We start from the raw sequence: 23583 nt of genomic DNA on the forward strand, positions 1-23583 counted from the left end.
CATGTCCAAATTGTGCCCAAATGTGTCGTTGTCCCTGCCTGGTGTCATGTGTCAAGGTCCCAGGTGTAAATGGGGAGCAGGGCTGTTAAATTTGGTGTTTTGGGTACAATTCTCTCATACTGGCCACTGGATATTCAACATGGCACCTCATGGCAAAGAACTCTCTGAGGATGTGAGAAATAGAATTGTTGCTCTCCACAAAGATGGCCTGGGCTATAAGAAGATTGCTAACACCCTGAAACTGAGCTACAGCATGGTGGCCAAGGTCATACAGCGGTTTTCCAGGACAGGTTCCACTCGGAACAGGCTTTGCCAGGGTCGACCAAAGAAGTTGAGTCCACGTGTTCGGCGTCATATCCAGAGGTTGGCTTAAAAAAATAGACACATGAGTGCTGCCAGCATTGCTGCAGAGGTTGAAGACGTGGGAGGTCAGCCTGTCAGTGCTCAGACCATACGCCGCACACTGCATCGACTCGGTCTGCATGGTCGTCATCCCAGAAGGAAGCTGACGCACAAGAAAGCCCGCAAACAGTTTGCTGAAGACAAGCAGTCCAAGAACATGGATAACTGGAATGCCCTGTGGTCTGACGAGACCAAGATAAACTTGTTTGGCTCAGATGGTGTCCAGCATGTGTGGCGGCGCTTTGGTGAGAAGTACCAAGACAACTGTATCTTGCCTACAGTCAAGCATGGTGGTGGTAGCATCATGGTCTTGGGCTGCATGAGTGTTGCTGGCACTGCGGAGCTGCAGTTCATTGAGGGAAACATGAATTCCAACATGTACTGTGACATTCTGAAACAAAGCATGATCCCCTCCCTTCGAAAACTGGGCCTCATGGCAGTTTTCCAACAGGATAACGACCCCAAACACAACCTCCAAGATGACAACTGCCTTGCTGAGGAAGCTGAAGGTAAAGGTGATGGACTAAACACAATTGAGCACCTGTGGCGCATCCTCAAGTGGAAGGTGGAGGAGTTCAAGGTGTCTAACATCCACCAGCTCCGCGATGTCATCATGGAGGAGTGGAAGAGGATTCCAGTAGCAACCTGTGCAGCTCTGGTGAATTCCATGCCCAGGAGGGTTAAGGCAGTGCTGGATAATAATGGTGGTCACACAAAATATTGACACTTTGGGCACAATTTGGACATGTTCACTGTGGGGTGTACTCACTTATGTTGCAGCTATTTAGACATTAATGGCTGTGTGTTGAGTTATTTTCAGAAGACAGTAAATCTACACTGCTATACAAGTTGTACACTGACTACTCTAAGTTATATCCAAGTTTCATGTCTATAGTGTTGTCCCATGAAAAGATATAATGTACACCCCTCACATTTCTGCAGATATTTAAGTATATCTTTTCATGGGACAACACTGACAAAATTACACTTTGACACAATGAAAAGTAGTCTGTGTGCAGCTTATATAACAGTGTAAATTTATTCTTCCCTCAAAATAACTCAATATACAGCCATTAATGTCTAAACCACCAGCAACAAAAGTGAGTACACCCCTTAGTGAAAGTTCCTGAAGTGTCAATATTTTGTGTGGCCACCATTATTTCCCAGAACTGCCTTAACTCTCCTGGGCATGGAGTTTACCAGAGCTTTACAGGTTGCCACTGGAATGCTTTTCCACTCCTCCATGACGACATCACGGAGCTGGCGGATATTCGAGACTTTGCGCTCCTCCACCTTCCGCTTGAGGATGCCCCAAAGATGTTCTATTGGGTTTAGGTCTGGAGACATGCTTGGCCAGTCCATCACCTTTACCCTCAGCCTCTTCAATAAAGCAGTGGTCGTCTTTGAGGTGTGTTTGAGGTCATTATCATGCTGGAACACTGCCCTGCGACCCAGTTTCCGGAGGGAGGGGATCATGCTCTGCTTCAGTATTTCACAGTACATATTGGAGTTCATGTGTCCCTCAATGAAATGTAACTCCCCAACACCTGCTGCACTCATGCAGCCCCAGACCATGGCATTCCCACCACCATGCTTGACTGTAGGCATGACACACTTATCTTTGTACTCCTCACCTGATTGCCGCCACACATGCTTGAGACCATCTGAACCAAACAAATTAATCTTGGTCTCATCAGACCATAGGACATGGTTCCAGTAATCCATGTCCTTTGTTGACATGTCTTCAGCAAACTGTTTGCGGGCATTCTTGTGTAGAGACTTCAGAAGAGGCTTCCTTCTGGGGTGACAGCCATGCAGACCAATTTGATGTAGTGTGCGGCATATGGTCTGAGCACTGACAGTGTCACTGACTGGTTTAGACATTAATGGCTGTATATTGAGTTATTTTGAGGGAAGAATAAATTTACACTGTTATATAAGCTGCACACAGACTACTTTTTATTGTGTCAAAGTGTAATTTTGTCAGTGTTGTCCCATGAAAAGATATACTTAAATATCTGCAGAAATGTGAGGGGTGTACTCACTTTTGTGATACACTGTATATATATATACTGTATATATATATATATATATATATACTGTATATATATATATGCTTTTTATATTTATGCTTTTTATCTGCAGATAGAGAATGAGTGGAGATGAGAGTCATACATTGTCAGTTTGTAACAGAGATGCCATTACAACTCCATTAGAGCTCAGATCAGCTCACATCTAATAACTGTTTCTAGCTTTCATACGTCCATCTACTCCATTACTGATGTTAGTATTACTCCCCACTCAAACACAGAGGAGCAATGCTCAAAGATCTACTGCAGAATTGGACTAAGACTCCATCATGCCACCGCACTGTTCTAGACTGGGTTCTTAACCCAAAATTGCTTGGATTGTATCCTGGCTTAAAGCAACTGCCAAAATGTGAATAAAGTGGAATCGGAAGCCTGGTGTTCAGTATTCATCCACTGCAGATGAGCAGCAAAGTGTGGTGGATTGAATGGTCAGAGTTAGTGTACAGGATTTATTTGATTTGCTGTGTAATCAAATCCCTCTGCAGTAAACCTGAGGAATTACAGAGCTCAGAGCAAACCAAACTTGTGGCATGTGCTCATCAGGAAAGGACAGAGTAGACTGAGGTCTTTCAATGTGTGCAATGACTGTTGAATGTATTCTATCAGTCTGTGGTGGCCAGTTCACACTTTTTTGCTATGGTTTGCAGGGGTGGTGGCATCAAGGTTGGAAAAGACAATAAACTAAATAAGCTGGTGAGGAATGCCAGCTCTGTGATGGGTCTGGAGCTGGACAGTTTGAAGGTAATTTGTGAGAAAAGGATGAAGGACAAAATTAGGGCAATCCTGGACAATCCCTCTCACCCTCTCAATGAGGAACTTTGGCAGCTGGGCAGTTATTTAATCAAAGGCTTTTAGTCAAAGAGCAATTCTTTCGTGCCAACTGCCATCAGACTGCATAACAATAGCAGAATACACAGACTGTCCTCACACCGACAAACCACCCTTTTACCTGCACTGACTCCATATTTTATACACACATACACTGATCAGCCATAACATTAAAACCACCTGTTTCTACACTCACTGTCCTTTTTATCAGCTCCACTTACCATATAGAAGCACTTTGTAGTTCTACAATTACTGACTGTAGTCCATCTATGTCTCTACTTTTTTAACCTCCTTTCTCTTTGTTCTTAATGATCAATACTCCCACAGGACCACCACAGAGCAGGTATTATTTAGGTGGTGGATCATTCTCAGCACTGCAGTGACAATGACATGGTGGTGGTGTGTTAGTGTGTGTTGTGCTGGTATGAGTGGATCAGACACAGCAGCGCTGCTGGAGTTTTTAAATACCATGTCCACTCACTTAGACACTCCTACCTAGTTGGTTCACCTTGTAGATGTAAAGTCAGAGACTATCGCTCATCTATTGCTACTGTTTGAGTTGGTCATCTTCTAGATCTTCATCAGTGGTCACAGGGCGCTGCCCATGGAGGGCTGTTGGCTGGATATTTTTGGTTGGTGGACTATTCTCAGTCCAGCAGTTGTTTAAAAACTCCAGCAGTGCTGCTGTGTCTGATCTACTCATACCAGCACAACACACATTAACACACCACCACCATGTCAGTGTCACTGCAGTGCTGAGAATGATCCACCACCCAAATAATACCTGCTCTGTAGTGGTCCCGGGAGAGTCCTGACCATTGAAGAACAGCATGAAACAGGGCAAAGTGCTACAAAGTGCTTTTATATGGTCAGTGGAGCTGATAAAATGGACAGTTTAGAAACAAGGAGGTGGTTTTAATGTTATGGCGGATCAGTGTATGTATATATTTATATATAGTATAGATCGTTTTCTTACATAGTTGTAATTGACGTACTGCTGTATAATAGTAATCGCATTTAATAGTCAATATTTTGTATAATTTTTTACCGTACTTACACTGTACTGGAGCTGCTGCAACACTCGAATTTCCCCCATGGGGATCAATAAAGGAATCATATAAATTGTGGAATGCCAAAAACAATCCCTATCAGTGTTCTTTTAGTTCATCATTTTTACATTTACATTTTAAGCATTTAGCAGACGCTTAGATCCAAAGCGACTTACAGCACTGTGACAGTATACTGTCTAAGCAATTGAGGGTTAAGGGCCTTGCTCAAGGGCCCAACAGTGGAAACCTGGCAGTGGTGGGGCTTGAACCGGCAACCTTCTGGTTACTGGACCAGTACCTTAACCACTACACCTACCACACACAGCTACACTCAACAGTTTGCATGAACCTAAAAGAGACATATTATGCCATGACATCTGAAGATTTTAATCAGCAATTGTATGACAGGAACACTTTGTTTGAAAACTATTAATTATAATTACTCACTACAACTGGTGACTTTTCGGTGCCCATAGGAACAGGGCTATTTAACAATAGCAAATACAACAGTTTCCTAAGGAATATTATGGCTGGTTCTGTGTGGCACCCCACAACCTGCTGCATCATCCAGTACTGGTACCAGGAGCAAATTGTGCCAAGTGGCTACACTAATAGGGTTCCAGCCTTTCAGGCCAATGTTGAGAGAGAGAGAGAGAGAGATGATGATGATGATGAGAATTATGTCCTGACACACACACCTGCACCTATGAACACGTGTGTCTACACAAGTCCACACGTACATGCGCGCTCACAACAAATAAAGCCCCATTAAGTGAAATCGTACACAACATATACGCACTTCATTTTACATTGGAATGAAACACTGCAAACAAGCCTGTGCAGCAAATCAAAACAATATGTCACTATAATAAACAGTTACTCACTATCAGCTGCCATGTTGAAAACTGATCGAGTAGTTTCAGTGAGCTCCTCTTAGATCTTTATAGGGTCTGTTCCGTGTTTAATATGTGTAATAAATGCTGTAGATCAGATTGGATGAATGTTCTGCCTCTCCTGCAGCATCGCGGCATCTCTAGTATTCAGGCTTTATTATTGCACCAGATGCAGCCGGGATGGAACTCGGCGGTGACGCGCTGCGCGCAGCCTGTGTCTATTGCGCATGCGCTTGTCTATCCTCTCAGTCCTCAGTGTTTTAGGTCTGTAGCACGATAACAAAGTTTTCAACGTAACACTTTACAAACCTGTACAAAATGCTAATAAAAACAATAATAATATATAAATATCATGTATTATCTTAAATTTATATATTAAATGTCAATTAAACCTTTATTTGTTAATATACACCCACTTCTGCATTTCAGGCCTGCAACACATTCCAAAATAAGTTGAAACAGGAGCAATTTAGCAATTTACACTTTGATTACATTCATGACAGGAATGGTAGTTACTCATTACACACAAGGTTCATTAGTTTACAAGGTTATATAAAACACAGTCATGGACAATTCACCTCATTTGCATGTCTTTGGACTTTGGGAGTTTGACAACAAATGCATGATAAAATTACAGTAGACCCTTGAGTTACGACTGGTTTACCATACAAACATTTTGGGTTACGAACGATCTTTTTCAACTTAATGTACGAACAAATTTCGGAATACGAACCCAAATTCGCGAAACACGTGACGTCACAAACAAGTTGACTCCGACTGTCTCTCTCTATATATATTTATACAGTAACCAAACATTCGGACAGCGGACAGCATTTTTTCGATATTTTCCTAATATTTTGTTAAAATTCTATATTAAAATGGCCAAAAAGAAGCTGCAGAGAAAGTGGTGGTGTGTCAGCTGTCACTGAGTATCAGAGGGGACAGTGAGTGAGAGAGAAGAAGGAACTCAGAGTAAAGTATTTGTTATGTCTGTAGTGTAGAAAAATGACAGAGCAGGAGACACAGGTGCAAAACACGTCTAACTTTACTGAACATTCATTGCATGGCAAAACTCCCACGAATCAACCGGACAAGGTATCCACTACGTCACTTCCTGAATAGCATTCTGTCATTCAATAACTGTACATTTATGCACTGGACACAACAGTATTCTTTCTTTCTTGCAATTACACCTATTGAAATAAAGAAGGAAATAATAGAGAAATATGAGAGTTATTGTTGTTTCTGGTAGATACATTTTATAAATAAAAAAAAAGGACAGTTATGGTGTATGGTACAGCACACGTACTGAAGTGTGATGTGTGTTTTTTATGTACAGGTCAGTACTACTACTACTGTGTTGTTGTTTATTATTGTTTATTACAGGAATGTATATTATTCTACTGTATTGAACTGTTTTAAACAATCTTCCTCAAAGAATGATGGGAAAGGATTTGCATATTTTTCACTCTACAGTGCAGTTGTCTGGGCTCAAAGGCATCTGGTATGGCACGTCACACAGTGGAAGTGTGTATTGTGGTCATATGAATCAATTTTCCAGATTTTCTGAAAGAAATGCAATTGTGAAGCATGATTTATTACACAAATAAATGTATTTTCTGGTATGCTTTTTACCACACCGACTGATGCTTGGCATTGCATATGACTGTATTAGGATTGTGGGTTGCATGGAATTCCATGAGAGAGCTAAATCAGACTCCTCAAGACGACCCATTCTACTGCTGTTGTGTCTATGGTTGTTCTTGGCTTCTTAACAGTTACACACAACTATGCTAAATTGTAGTTAAGATTAAAATAGTCAGACCTCTATTTGCCATTAAAAGGAAAATAATAATAATAGTAGATTAGCTTAAAGATTTTTAAGCAAGACATTCTCGGTCCTGTAATAAATTTAAGCTTGTGTTCATTCATGAGAGTAAATATTAGGGCTGGCAACCAATCCCATACTCGGTATCGGTTCGATATCGGCTCAAATCACTGGATCGGATATCGGAAGGAAAAAAACATGTAATCCGATCCGACACTGTTGCTTAATGTAAATAACACTTGATGTAAATAAGGCCATTGTTTGTGTGTAAAACAAATAACACACAAAGATACCGTTTTTGAAACCGAGTGCCATTTCATTAACATGTGCCACTGATCTACAACTCATCAGCAGCCATTTAGAAATTAAAATACACTGATCTAAAACCATCTAAAAACACAGTTTAAACACAATAAAAATCACTTTATAAATGATAAATCGCTCACCTGAGACAAAGAACCCATCTTGTCCCGGCTTGGAGATATCACACATCCTCAACGATTAATCCATAAGTGTTATGAAATGAAACAAACTACACCATTTCCTGTTTCCCATTTTCCTCTTCAAAATCCAGCAGGAATTTTAATAAGTGCACTTTGGTTTTTAATAATCTAAAAACGTGACAGAACCTCAAATCTGAATCAATTCTAATTGGTCCATCGTGTCTGAGTGACATCCACATCTTCCAATTGTAGACACTTGTTAAACAAGTCAAAAATGCTGCTCAATGTTCTGTGTTGAAGTAAAAATAAATACAGCAGTTTTGCATAAGTGTGATGTTGTAGGTTCTGTATTTATTCCTATAGAATATTTGTTTTACAGTCTGAGCATTGTTATTTAGATAGCTAGTTTAACCATGGTGCATTGAGACATGTATTATTACTGCTTAGTTGTTTGAGAGGAAAAATGACGATATCGGATTGGTATCGGTAGATACTCAATTTGCAGTATTGTTATCGTATTGGACTTAAAAAAGTGGTATCGAGCCAGTCCTAGAATATCATTAAAAAAAAAAACTAGAGTGAATTCGAGGAGACGAGACATAAGATCTTTTATCTAAAATACAGTAAGATGAACATTAATAACTTTTTTTACAGAAACATTTTTAAACCAGTGTTTTAAAACAAGTTAAAACATATCCTTGCAAACATACAGCATGTTTCAGTTTGTAGTCTCTAAATCCACATGCATTAATCAATCTATCAGTAAAACAATGAATCAAATTAAGAAAATGACTATTTTAAAAACAAAGATAAAAGCAGTGATATAAAATCAGGACCCGGTTCAAACATGACAGCTCACAAGTCGTCTAATAAACAAAACACAGCAGGTGACCAGTCACAAGTCCTTCCTGTTAAACATGACCCAGAAGAAGTTTGTCCATCTGATCATCTGCTCCACTATAAGCTTGCTGAATAAAAGATAACAGGTAAGTTTGTCTTATCAGACATGACTCACCACCACAGGCCTTTAAAATCAGATGTTACCCATCACAAGCTCAGCTGTTCATGAGACCTTTCAAAATACTGTCTAATCAGAAGTGACCCATTACATCGATCACAAGTCTGTTGCATTGAACACGACCCATCACAACCAGTCCCATCAGACTTGACCCGTCATGGGATTTCTAAAAACTTGCAAAGCTGCATAAGCTCGTCCAGGTATACATATTCAAAACAGGATGTGTACATGTCACCAATCAGGAGACCACTCATGAGCACTTACAAATAAATATGACCAATCACAGCCTGGTGTACCTGAATGCTGTTAAGGCCTGTGACAGCAGCATCCAGTCAAATATTACCCATAAGCAGCATCTGTTATGACCCACAAAGCCGGTACGATCGCTCCGGTCAGTCTGTCAGGCATCACCTTGCTGACTCTTTCCAGTTGAATCTTCTTTTCTTTTTCTCTGAACAGAAGAACAAAAATATGATTAATAACAAAAAAAAAACAGTAATAAAACACACACACACACACACACACACAGACAAAAGCAAAGAACAAAACAGACCAACAGACATAAAAGAAAGACGAATGTTATCTACCTTCAGTGTTCTCGTTTTCTGTGTTGGTGAGACGCCATAACTTGGTGGAACTCAGCAGCTCTTTGTTCAGGTCTATAAAAAAGAAAGCCTCTTAGCCTCTCATGTTTGGGTGAAAACTGTTTAGCATGAGCATAAAGAACTTAATTACCTCTTTCTAGTTAATCTTCCCAAACAGAAAGTATCTATTTATTTAAGTATCTCTATTTATTAAGAATAGTCACCTTACGATGCATTTTCCCAGGAAAATCTGTCATATTTGGCTGTTTTTAATGAGAAAAACTTGTATAAAAATAACCCTGCGTCCACAGAATTGGTTGGGACTTTTCAAACTCACTTACCTGAGAAGTGTTTTTAGCTGCTTTTGACTAGGCTATGATGAATGAATTGTCATAGGATTACTAGGACCACCTCATAGTGCAAATTAACCAGTTAACGTGAGACTCTTCAACGCTTCATGAATGAAAAATGTAAAATTGCTAAACACTAGGGATGTAATGATACACTCTACCCATGATGCGATTCACGATATGATTTTCTCCCCGATTTTTTAAAACTGAAGACAAATGATGACAGTTTCCTTTTATTATTTCTCTCAAAAAAATAAAATACTGTATTTGTGATTATCTTTAATTTATCTAAATAATGAATGCCCTTTTATTTCTGAGGTAGGTACAAACTATGCAAAACAATTTTGAATTAAGCCCAATTTGGCTGAAAACCCCAGAATCTGGCAACCAGGCGTATAGCTCCAGTGATGTCAACCAGGCAAGGTGTATAGCACCAGTGTCCTCTGCTGTTTCAAGTGAATATCGATTTATTTTATATGTCAAATCAATTTGAATCGTGAAATTTTTTTAATCAGTTATTAACTGACTTGTGGTGCATTGTTACAACCCTACTAAACACACACCTTAAATTTTTTATTTCACAGCAAATTGCATAATACATGGGAAACGGCTCATTTTACGGTTCGTGGTGCAATTTTCATGGCCGTGAATTAGGTAGGGCCTTAGTCTTAGCCTTCTCTAGAGCCGTTTGTCTATAATATGTGAAATAAGAGCTAAAGCACTGTGTTGGGTCCTGACAGCTGCCACCTGCCATTTACCTGAAGTACGAGGATCTCATTCTTCTCAGACGCAGGTCACACCTCATGGCAAACAAGGTGCCCCATTTGTTCACCTCATACAAACAGAATAAGGACACTGGGGACCTATTCTACCCCAGGGTCTCCAATAGTGCTTTTCCACCAAAAAAGCTCTGGTTCTTGAACAGGTTTTGTTTAGGTTTCTTCAAACCTTGGTGTTTTGTAGAGAACCGACCCACGTTTCCACCAGTGTTTGGGAACCAAGCCTGCGTCATCAACGGTGGGCGTTACACAATGAAAGTAAAGAGTAGTAACATGATGGCGAAGTCTGTAGTTTACTTGCAAGCATCTGCTTCTCGGGAGAGTCGAAAAAGCTTTACATAAATAAAGCGTAACGTGGCTGAATGTACTAAAAGTACCACACAGGAACACAGATTTTTTTCTGTTATTACTGGTTATAAGTGCTCTGTACTGCACAAATTCATCAGTCATTGTTTTAGTACAACAAGCCACATTACGCTTTATTTTTCACGTTAAGCGTTTTCGTTCTGTCCGGGTCACTTTTACCACGTCATATCACACGGTTCATCTCTTTGAAAATATCAGCGATTATCAGCTGCAAACTGGCTCAAAATTTAATCAGGTAAAGATACTAAAGTTTAGTGCCAAAACAGTTTAGCAGCTTCTCATATAAAAGCACCCAAACCTCTACTGTGACACACCCACAGATGACGCCACGGTTCGCACTGAAAAACCTGAAAGTATTCTGCACTGCCAGATTAGAACGCTAATTCGCTGCCTGGAACCTCTTTTTTCCAGTGGAAACACACAAAACCGGTTCAAAATCAAGTTCACGAACCGGAATGGAGCCGGATCCGTGTAGCTGTAAAAAAGAGGTACAAGTGGGTTTCCAAATGAAAGCAATTCCTTTTCCAGGCTCTGACATGACAGACTTTCTTGCAATTAGCAAACAGCCAAATGCAGCTATTCCATTTTAAAATGTCATAGTGCACTAGTCCTGAGGACTACAGAGAAAATAAGCAGTGAATACCTCAATGAAAGTGAAGGTGTAGATAACAGACCAGAATGTATGACATCAGCATCAGTGTTGATGAAGTCGCTAAAGCATGCTTACCATCGGTCATTAGGCAAGTCTCTGTGTGCTCCTTCAGGGACAGAGGCCTCTTACAGGTCGACGTTCTCTGGGTAGGCTCTGTGGCAGCTGATGTTAGCTCTATTTGTCTGTGGCGTCGGGACTTAGAAGCCTGGCCCAACCACACACACATACATATATAGTAAATACACAAGCTGAATGTATAGATTTATGGCACATGTATGGTAGGTGTTTTAGTATACACACCTCAACAGCCTGTCCGTAAGATCTGGATTTTATTGAAGCAAGGAGCTGTGCTCTGCGTGAACTCTGGCAGAGAGAAGATAGAGGAGTTAGAGCAAATATCATCACCCTAAAACCACCCTGTCCGATTGGTGCGGTCAGATAATAATTAGGTTGTTCAACCAAAAATCACAGATTTCACAGATTTTTAAAGAAAAGTGCCACATTTCACTACAGTCATTAAATTACACCAATAAATTGAATGACAGAATAAATGGAGGCTACAATACACAGCGTAGCCTACTCTAACGGTTGAATGTCAACCTAGAACATCCAGCGGCGGTCTCAAAGATGAAAATTCTCATCCATATTTTAACACACACCCCTCTCTGCATCCACAGAATTGGTTAGGAGTTTTCCAAACTCAGTCACTTTGGTGTTTTTAGCTGCTTTAGACTTCAACAGCTTGGATATTTTGACTAAGTGATTACTAACTAAATTGCTGTAGGATTGCTAGCGCTGCCTGATAGTGCAAATTAACCAGTAAACATGAGGCACTTGAATGCTACGCGAATAAAAAACTGTTAGATCAGCCGCTCAGGTGGCGCAGCAATAAAAAGACACGCTGCAACCAGAGCTGGATTCTGAGTACATCGTATCGAATCCAGCTCTTCCTTACCGGTTCGAGGCTGAGTGGCTGTATGGGCAACAATAGGCCGGTTGCTCAGTTGGGGGGCGGGACAAAGAACCGGATGTGAGTCTCTCTCTGTCAGAATGCGATTATGACCTCTGCCGGCTGATTAGAGGCACGTGCACAGAAATGAGGAAGAGTGCCCTTAGGGTGTGTCTCTCCGCATGCAACGCTAGGTGGCGCCACACTCATCAATGTGTGGGTGGCAAAAATGCATCCGGCTGCTGCCCATGTTTCGGAGGGGATATGGGTTAGCTTCGATCTCCTCGGTCAGGGCAGGGTTCGGCATAGACAGTGAGGAAGCACGATGCAAAAATTGAACAATTGGATGCGCAAAAGGGGGAGAAAAAGGGGAAAAATAAAAAACAAACAAACAAAAAAAACTGTTAGATCGGTCTGTGATGTGATTTTTATTAGGTAGGGCCTTAGTCAAAACTCCTGAAAAAAACAAAAAAACATTTACCTCATCTTGGCTGGATGTTCCTTCTCCTGCATCTCCATCATCCTGATTCTAAAAGTCCAACAGATATGCGCACGCACACACACACACACACACACACACACACACAGAGGGAGAGAGAGAGAGATTAAAGCTTCCACTTAATTTCTTTTTTAACCACTTTATCCTTATCAGGGTTGAAATGGATTACTCACCACTGAAGCTAAGAAAACAAGTCAGTGACCTAAGATTCTCTCTCAAGTTCCTGAAGTTATGTGGCACACACACTGCTTAGTTTTAATATCTTCATATTTTATTTTTATTTATGTTATTGTTTCTATTTCCTAAAGTTTCTTGTAGTTTCTTCTTTCATTTTTCAGTTGCCTTTGTAACCATGCATTTGTTTGTTTATTAGGATTTTAATGTCATGTTTTACACTTTGGTTACATTCATGACAGGAACGGTAGTTACTCATTACACAAGGTTCATCACTTCACAAGATTATATCAAACACAGTCATGGACAATTTAGTGTCTCCAATTCACCTCACTTACATGTCTTTGGACTGTGGGAGGAAACCGGAGCACCCGGAGGAAATCCATGTGGACACGGGGAGAACATGCAAACTCCACACAGAAAGGACCAAGACAGCCCCACCTGGGGATTGAACCCAGGACCTTCTTGCTGTGAGGCGACAGTGCTACCCACTTATCCACCGTGCCGCCCCAAGTTTCAAGTAAGCTGCATCATTTCAGTTGTCTAAAATAAGTAAAAGTAAAAAAGAAGCTGCTAGACAAAATTGCACACATAGCGTGTAGTTATTTACACTAAAGACTCCCTTTAAAACACAAGTGATGTACTTACATTATCGTGAATTTGATATATACATGAAAATATGAATATTACATATTGCACCTTTTGTTTTGCACTACAGGACAGATAAATGTAGATATGTAGATCCAGTATATTACATGTTGTTGTAAGCCCTGATGGCTGCGGGAATAAAAAACCCTGCAATGCTCCTTCTTACACATTGGGTGGAGGAGTCTGGTGCTGAAGGAGCTTGTTAGCACCCCTACAGACTCGTGTAGTAGATGTGAGGTGTTGTGCAAGATGGATGACAGCTTGGCTATGCATCCTCCTTTCTCCCACCTTCTCTACAGATTTGAGAGGACAGTGAGAGAGACAGAGCTCACCCTACTGACCAGCTTGTTCTGATTCCTTTTTTTTTTTTAATTTAAATACTCAGGTTACCAACTCTAGTTCCTTTAGTCTCAATTTATAGTTTACCTAGTATTTATTTCTAGTCAGTTCCATCTTTTAATTTTAGGTTTCAGCTCTTAGTTTCTCATATTTAGACTCTGAAGTTCTATTGTCCCATGGTTCCTAGTTCCCACGCAAAAACACAATCAGCTGCAGCATCAGTGTATCACACAGTAAACACTTACGGTTTGGTTCTGCTGCCAGTTGTAGAAAGTGAGCACAGAATTGCGCAATCTTGGTTCCAGATTCTGTTTGATCAGATTTAGATCAGACTGATCCGGCTGTACGGACACCGCTTTTTTCAGACCTTCATAATGCTCATGTACATTAGCCAATTCCTAAAAACCAGAAACACAGACACTTATTATTATGTATGCTGGGATTGGGGAGAACTGGGCCGTTTTCTCCAGCTATATAGAGACAGTCTCTTCAGCAAAGATTAATCAAAACTCCAAGTTCTCCGAGATTCAATTCAACTTTTCAAAATTAAATTATTAAATTAAATAATTAAATTTTTAGTTGTACCAGATGTTATAACAGTTGTATAATGATCTCACCTCAAGCATGTCTGAGCTGATGAGCTCTTGTGGCCGGGACGGTCGATCTACAAACGATTCGCACAGCGGCTCCCTCCTTTCTATCCTCTTCTTCTTCACCGTAAAGCATAGCTGCATCCAAAATATACACATAAGATCTGCATGACCTTAATGAATTCTGCAACTGGTATTTTTCTGGGACTAAATATTTGGAACATTCAGTTATGTGTCAGAAATATGACACAATTAACAGGTTCAGAAATAAACAATAACAATATATATTGTTATTAACTTTTTATTAAGTCTTATATATTTAACTGTATGTAAGTTGTGCAATTAAACAGGATGTTTTTTTCTATATATTAAAACTAGTATGCATGAATGAACTCACCGGTTTGGGCATGGCTGTGAAACAGAAGGCTTTATCAGACTGGAGTTTTTTAAGGATATACCCAACATCGTAGTGTTGTGCATCAATTGCGTCCCTTTTGAAGCGCATCAGGTCATCCCAGTCCTTCAGAGCCAACCGGATCTACACAACAACCAAAGAGGAAATTATACAACTTTGTGTCGGTAATTGAGTATATATTCCACTACAATATTCAGCATACACAGTACTGTTATCATGAATCTTTTAAATTCCTTTCACGATTAGAAATTTCAGAAATTCGTCAAGGCTTTAGTACCTTCTCTTTAGGAGTGATGAGCTGAGCATTGTAGAGGCCATAAAGAAGATAAAGACCTCCTACACGGATCTGGAAGGAGTACGGAGGGAGGAGGTACGGATACGCTGTAGACAGAGCCAGTCGGGTGAAGTTTCTTGTTGCATTAAGCTCCAACAGACCACTGCAAACAAGTTTATTATGTTATATATGTACTGTATTTCTGCTGGGTCCAAAATTCTTACAGTTTTTAGCTAAACTCCATAAACATGCTTTTACTTTGTCACTATGGGTAATTAATTCTAGATTGATGGGTGGATAAAATCCACAACAAAAATTTATCCGAAAACATTAAGAGGTCCAAAAACTTTCTGAATCCACTGTAGATAAACTTAAGATTATTACTTTTGTGGGTGTAAAAAAAAAAATCTGTATAATGTCACTACAGCTTTATGTTGATGGGGCTGTTTATGTTGATGACAGCCAGTGATGGCATAATTACCTTGAAAAAGTAATCTGATTACTGATTACTCCTTTAAAAAGTAACTTAGTTACTTTATGGATTACTTGATTTTAAAAGTAACTAAGTTAGATTACAAGTTACTTTATTAGTTATATAATAATCCGCTAATGTATCCCATAATGCAACTGGAGCTGCGTAGGCGATTGAAGTGGAATAAGAAACAAGAAAGATAGCGGAAAACGGAGTCCTCTGTTCACAAGTGTAAGTAAGATAAATAAAATAAAAAATTTTAAAGACAAATAAATAACAAAAAGACGATAAATATCCTAAATTTTGGCAAGTGGGGTTTGTAATGAGTCTGTAACTATGGTGATATTACGTCATCACGTCCTCACGTCATCACTTGACGTTGGTAAGATGTACTTCTTTACCAGCCGAGTAGTGCATACTTCCTCCAGTCTAGTACAGACTGCGTCCGGAATCGCATACTTCCATACTCAATAGTACGCGAAATGAGGACGCGAGAGCGGTTAGTATGTCCGAATACACAGTATACACAAAGAGGTACGCGAGAAGTACCCGGATCACCTACTTATTGGGCAGCCATGTTTGAGTATGCAAGCGATGCACACTTGCGGTCCGTTAATGTATCCCATAATGCAACTGGAGCTGCGTAGGCGTTCGAAGCGTAATAAGAAACAAGAAAGATAGCGGTCCTCTGTTTACAAGTTGTTAGGATGAATCTTTTGGTTCAAAAAGGTCCTGAAGAAAGCAGTCGAGAAGTCCAGAAAGTACTCTTTAAAACACTTTATTAAGTGTAAAAATAATCTGTGAATATATATCAGAGCTAAGCCGGCCGGCGCTCCTTACTCCTGCAGTCTAGACACACCACGTAAGAAAGAGGGCTCCTCTGAGCCCGCCGTCCTTTTTTAAAGTAGTCTAGGCTCCTCCTCTTTTACTGCTGGTGGAGCCAATGAAGTGTGCTAACAAGCCCCGGGCTCTGCCTCCCCCCCCCTCTGTAAGAGTCAGGGAGAGAGCCTAGCCGGCGACATGTTGGACAAAAGACCACATGGCCTGGATGTAAAACTTCCCATATTAAATGTACGTTTTTATGTTCCGAAAAACCTAACAATCCCCCCTTGAAAGCATCTTAATGCTTTCACAATAACTTTTAACTATAGGTTAGGTGTTTCTAGATCCCAGGAGATAAGGATAGCTGTCAGCAACCCCCCAATTTAACCCCTTCTGACTACATGGCCACTGGGCTGAATTTTATACAATAAAACGTTTCTAAAAATAAAAAGGCTACCAGTTAAACTAAAGGAACCGTACCTATCGCAACAGCTCCTAACCCTGAAACAAACAAACAAAAAATAATAAAAAACAGGAAATCAAAATAAAGTAATTTAAAAAATAGGAAATCAAACACGAGAAAAATAAAATAAAACAATGGGTGCGTGGCTTCTACAGGAAGTCCGTTCAGGTTGTCCTCCACCAGACAGAGCTGCAGATATTCAGAAGGGGCCCATAGCTCCTGTGTCTCTGCATGACTCCTAATGTCTTATGGATTCTCCCCTGTCGGTCTTACCTGTTTCCACAGCAGCACAAACATTTCCTATTCAGGATTCCTATCAGGCCCAGAAAAAATAGATAGAGTAATACAGTCATGATGTTCACCATCTCCTGCAATTAGTAAAAAGTGGTAGGATTAAGTACATTACAGCATTTGATAATAATGTTAAATTTTAGAAGTACACTGTAGTATTTATACAATCATTAACTTGATACGTGAGATGTTTTCCTTTCAGTTATAGAACATAATTTGGCACTAACCGAGTTAGATAAGTATAACCCTCAAGATCACTTAGTATAACTACGGATATTTCTGTAGCAGACAAAGACAAAGAAAATTCTGCACAAATCCAGAAGGGATCAGAGTCCCTGTCCTGTACAGAAATAGTGGTACCTTCAGGCATTATTTCCAATTTAATTCAAGAGGCAAACAAATGATCACACCTCATAAGATTTATAGGGCTATGAAATCTCACTCTTCACAACTACACAATATTTTAGAAACAGTAATATAATAGCTTTTACCTTTTACTTGTATTCAGCATTTGTATACAGAGAAAAACACGACCTCACTCTCAAATAAACATAAGCTTTGACAACATATAATCTAATATATCAACACATGTCTTAATCAGAGGTGGAAAGAGTACCAAAAAGTGTATTCAAGTAAAAGTACTATTACCTTAATGAATCTCCACCTAATTACGAGTAAAGTTACTACTCTGAAAATCCACTCAAGCAAAAAGTAGAAAGTAACGCATTTAAAATGTACTCACCGAGTAAACAGCAGGGGGTCTCCTCTGTGTAATGTAAACAGGAGTGGATACAAACCTCACAACAGTAGTATTTAATTCAAATGCAACAGTAGAAACGTTGTCCTTAACTCAAATGCAATAGAAGAAACATGTTGATAAAACAATTAAAACAGTTAGGGATGTGTAATGCGTCATTTCAAATGACATAAAACTTTTTCAACTTGTATAATCACTAGCGATGTGTCGTAAAATGATTCGAATCCATGAATCGGCTCTTCTAACCGAAACAAAGGAACCGACTCTTCCGGCAGTCGCCATGTAAATACGCGGCTCTTCAAAAGGAACCGAGACAAAAGACTCGACTCCCTGTCGCAACTCACTGAATTCGCGATTTCTTTAGCGTTTTTTATTTTTATTTTGCTCGGTAACAGATGCTATTCAAAATGTAACAATTACTAATACAAAACATACTTAAGCAAAAGCAAAATTACAGTCTGTGAAATGTGCTTTAAAAACTACTGTGTTACAGTAACCAGTGTGATCAGAGCGGTAACACTAAGCACTGGATTCGTGTATGTATGTGTATTGATCGAATTTGTTTAAAATCATATCCCCGCTATTGAAACATTCCCCACTTGCGACATATTGATGTCGAATTATTGTCCAGCACTACCCCATACATTAAACAAAGAAACAATATAGCAATCTCTCAATAATACATGCACCAATACACCCAGCAAATCTCCTATCACGACTAACAAGCGCTGTGTTACTCACAAAATTGTAATCTTATTCACTATAACAACTCTGATTAAGGAGATTTTCCTTAATTATGTGTGAAAATGTCCTATGTCACACATGGATGAATTCCACTCTAAGTACCCCCTTTCCTGGTTTAAGAACCTTAAAGTTCAAGAACGCTATCTACCTTAAAACACACTTAATAAGGTACCATAAATACTTCATCTTAACTCAGTTACCTTAAGATTATAAAAATAAAGTTGATTATAAAATTAACTGCAGCACTTACCCAATCCAGGCGTACAAAGACAAAGATAGCCGATGGACAAGATACGGCAAGCTGCTCACATAGAGCCAAAAAGGCGGATACACAGAAAACCACGCTCAGCTCTCCCAGAGCCAAAATGGTGGACAGACAGAAAACCACGCTCAGCTCTCCCAGAGCCAAAATGGTGGACAGACAGAAAACCACGCTGCGTTCTTCAAGAAACAAAATGGCGGATAGACGGGAGACCACGTTGCATTCCCAAGACAAAATGGCGGACAGACAGAAAGCCAAAATGCGTTCTCAAGAAACAAAATGGCGCCGACAACAAAAGAAACCACGTTGCACATCCAGCACACGGTTTCACAGACAAACATACACAGAGACTTACTGACAAACAAAACTCCTGATGTACTGTTTTTCGAACCTGATTTAGAATTTAAAGTAATCAAATTACTCCAGCCCCGTTCCCGAAACAGACAGGCTAGTTAGAATTTTAGAACGACCGAATAAGGCTAATTCCGTTACCGAAACAGACGAACTAGCCGAGTCTCGTTTCCGTAACAGTCAGACTCCTTTGAGATTAATAATCAAATTACCCGAATTCCGTTACCGAAACAGACGAATTCGTTAGAATTTATTACACTCGAATTAGGTTCGCTCCGTTACCAAAACAGACAAGCGTCCTTTCCCTTCAATTGTGTTCCATACACAATGGCGCCCTTAACATTTATTTTAACCGGTTTGGTTCAAATTCAGATATCAGGAAACACACATTTTTAGCTCCAACATATATTCACAGTTTTAAACTATCTAATGATACTTTAGTAATTTAATCAGACACTTACGGATTCTGAGATTCACTTTCACACTCAGTACACTAAATAATAAATGCATCTAATATATATACAGAGAACGTCTGTTTACCTTAAGCAGGCGCGCGCCTTGTACTGAGTACAAAAGATTTTTTCAGAATTCCTGGTCTTACCTCAGTCAGCTGAATTAATTCTGATGCAATCCTCAGACCTCTTGAACCATCCTCTGGCTACCATTTGTTAGGATAAATCTTTTGTTCAAAAGGTCCTGAAGAAAGCAGTCGAAGGAAGTCCAGAAAGTACTCTTTAAAACACTTTATTAAGTGTAAAAATAATCTGTGAATATATATCAGAGCTAAGCCGGCCGGCGCTCCTTTTCTCCTGCAGTCTAGACACACCACGTAAGAAAGAGGCCGCGCCTCTCTTCCCCGCCAGTTTTTAAACTAGTCTAGGCTCCTCCTCCTTTACTGCTGGTGGAGCCAATGAAGTGTGCTAACAAGCCCCGGGCTCTGCCTCCCCCCCCCCCTCTGTAAGAGTCAGGGAGAGAGCCTAGCCGGCGACATGTTGGACAAAAGACCACATGGCCTGGATGTAAAACTTCCCATATTAAATGTACGTTTTTATGTTCCGAAAAACCTAACAAAGTGTAAGTAAGATAAACAAAATAAAACAGTTTAAAGACGAATAAATAACAAAAACACGATAAATATCCAAAAGTTTGGCGAGTGGGGTTTTTAATGAGTCTGTAACTACGGTGATATCACGTCATCACGTCCCACGTCATCACTTGACGTTGGAAACATGGCGGATGTAGTACGTAGCAGTGTTGTGTGCATACTGCACACTTCTGTACTGGAAGTATGTACTTTTTTTACCGGCAGAGTAGTGCATACTTCCTCCAATCTAGTACGTACTCTGTAAGTATGCGATTCCGGACGCAGCCCGTGACTTAGTTGTCGCATAGGACAGACGTCACTCCCCGAGACGCAAGAAGAAAGCAAAAATATATCTTTTTACTAAGGAAAATGACAAAAATAGTAACGCACAGTAACTTGGATAAGTAACTTTAATCTGATTACTGGATTGGAAATAGTAACGCGTTAGATTACTCGTTACTATTACTCGTCCTCAATTTCCTTCGGGATTAATAAAATCTATCTATCTATCTATCTATCTATCTATCTATCTATCTATCTATCTATCTATCTATCTATCTATCGTGATGACAGCACACAATAGAAAGTTCAAAGAACAGTGGCCTCTTTAACAAGATCAGGAGAAGAACCAGAACAATTGCCTTATGTTGAAAGAAAATCTGAATCTGTCAGAATTGTCAAATGTAATCCAAAAACCACCAAGAAACAGGTCTACCATGAACTTAAAACTGCTGCAACATGACTGACTGTTCACATTCAAGCGAGCTTTACATCATTATGAGCTGGTCACTCAAACTCAAAGGAAGCTTTATTGGCATGACAAATAAGGACATTCGAATTGCCAAATCTCAGTTAAGAAAAATAACAACAAGAAAGAACAAATATATACAAAACAGTTACAAGAGTATCGGGCACTCAGATTATCTCTGACCTACCAAAAACATGCAGAAGGTGGACTGGTTCATGTGAATCTCCCCTAATGTGACTGAGCAAGTGAATCTATGTTGCAGTTTCATGGTGGTCACTGAATCACAACAATCCTGACCAGCATGAAGTCCTTAGTGAAAATGACTGAATGAAGGTTTCAAGTTATTGTAACAAATAAAAGAAAATAACATGAAGATTAAATAAAAACAAACCACGTATAATAATAGTACGTGATCACACTGAGACACCACATATTTACATACACACATCTAAAAACGGGTGGAATAAAAACAAGTGTACTTACTAAAATACATGCGAAAACTTCATTTCTCTCCAAATGGCTGAAAACTCCTCAAACCTGACGGACGCTGTGGCTTGGAAACGACGGAGTATTTCCTCACAGTCTGTTTTTAATTTGTCTTTATAATATTCCATGTTTTATTTAGAACGAATACAATTGTAAAACCCGCACGCCTGCCTGTACTTCTTGTTCTACAGCGTTTAATGGCTGCTGACAAACCGACCTGAGGTGCAAAACCACCACCTACCGACCTGGAGTGTGGTCAAGCTTCTCAAACAACAATTAAACCTATAATGTCATTATATAAACAGGCATTAAAAGTGATGGATCGGAAATCAATGAGATGGCATCATTGTGAAATTCTAAAAAGATACAACTTGCTGAGTTTTGATAATTTTATAAAATACTCTATTCTAAAGCTTGTCTTTAAGTGCGTAAATAATCTTGCACCAAAAATATTGTGCCAGTTTATTACAAAGCAGGAAAACAAAGGAGTGACAACCAGGGGAGAAGTAAGTGGCAACTGTAGAATGCCAGTCTATAGAACAACTTTTGGTCAGTCATCTTTTACAGTTAAAGGTGTACAATTATGGAATTTATTACCTTCAGAAATTAAAACCCAAAATGAATTAAAAGTTTTTAATATAAATTTAAAGCAATGGTTTAAACAGAATCCAACGTGTGAACACTCTGTAAGTATTAGTTGATAAACAGATATAAAGATGGACTCATCATAAATGTAATTGCTCAAATCAGTATGTTGTTTTATGTATTTTATGTATTTACATTTTGTACTTTTTTGTTATAAAAGCCTAACCAGGGACTGGCGCTGCAAATTAGCTTATGCTAGAAGCCTCTTATACAATACATCTGGTGCATTTTGTGTAACAATGTTTATTTGTATTGTCCCTGTTAAATAAACTATTAAAAATAAAAAAATATTTTTATAAAAAGGGAGTAGTAGCAGCCCCGGTTCTGGACTGCTTTGCTTGGGGGGGCAGTAAAACCTAATGAGGGGGCATGTTGATAGTCATGTTTTTGAAGCCAAGCTATTGATACTGGCTTAAAGTGATGTATGAGGTAAAGAAATAAAAATGCATTTTTTCGAACTTAAACTTAAAACCCAATGATTAAAAAATACATGTTGATTATGTAAATGGAGAAAAAAGATTATCTAATTGTATTTCATTTTAATACGCCCCCTTAATTAAATTGCCATTACTAATAGAACAACTCTATTTCTTGAAAGGCTTTAATACAAATTTAAGTCAAAGCTGACAAATGTACCTACACACAGACTGAGAATATTCAAACGTGGAAATAGGAATGAGTGAGAATATTTATATTATTGGGAAATTAAAATATAAAGAAAACAAAAGAATACTAATTCTGTAAAAAAAAAGTGTTTACCAGTATACCTGCCTCTCGCTCACACTAACAGAACATATACTGCCGAACTGAACTGTTTGGGGCAGTCTGCCGATTTTTATATGACTCAAAGAGCCAATCAGGAATAAGCAAGGAAATATCTTCACACTGTAAAACAAAATGCATTTTTGTGATTGGTTCAGAGATAATTTTAAAAATAGCCGTTGCTTGCATTGTGCTTGGGGGGGCAAAGACACAATTTGGGGGGGCAATGCCCCCCTCAGCCCCCCCCTAGCGCCGGCCCTGAGTAGTAGCCTATATGTATGCAGACATTTTCCCCCTTGTAGGACACATTGTATGTGGTCTCAAATAAAAATGTTCACCTTGTTTATTTTATGATCACACACAGACAGTTTTGAATCATACTGTATAACATATCATTGGAATATTTATATGAATATAAAACGCTTAACGGAAACTTGTGGAATGGTTTTGTAACACTCGTTTTGAGTTGTACCACCCACTTTTTGTATAAGCCCCTCCCACTTGCGGGTATCCTCCCACTTGCGGT

General features: G+C 39.4%; 1 protein-coding gene across 1 annotated transcript; it reads right to left on the reverse strand.

The window, feature by feature from the left end:
- Positions 1–8131: 8131 nt before the first annotated feature.
- On the reverse strand, positions 8132–21796 carry snapc1b (small nuclear RNA activating complex, polypeptide 1b). The gene is made up of 10 exons (XM_062994920.1): positions 21648–21796; positions 15174–15333; positions 14879–15019; positions 14509–14619; positions 14137–14289; positions 12713–12760; positions 11583–11645; positions 11358–11487; positions 9139–9210; positions 8132–9002 (listed from the first exon to the last, which is right to left on the reverse strand). Exons 1-10 carry the CDS (start codon positions 21776–21778, stop codon positions 8959–8961), a joined length of 1053 nt encoding a protein of 350 aa, XP_062850990.1. The 5' UTR covers positions 21779–21796; the 3' UTR covers positions 8132–8958.
- Between the last annotated feature and the right edge of the window lie 1787 nt (positions 21797–23583).

This window comes from Trichomycterus rosablanca, chromosome 5 (genome assembly GCF_030014385.1).
Source record: "Trichomycterus rosablanca isolate fTriRos1 chromosome 5, fTriRos1.hap1, whole genome shotgun sequence".
NCBI classification, from domain to species: domain Eukaryota; kingdom Metazoa; phylum Chordata; class Actinopteri; order Siluriformes; family Trichomycteridae; genus Trichomycterus; species Trichomycterus rosablanca.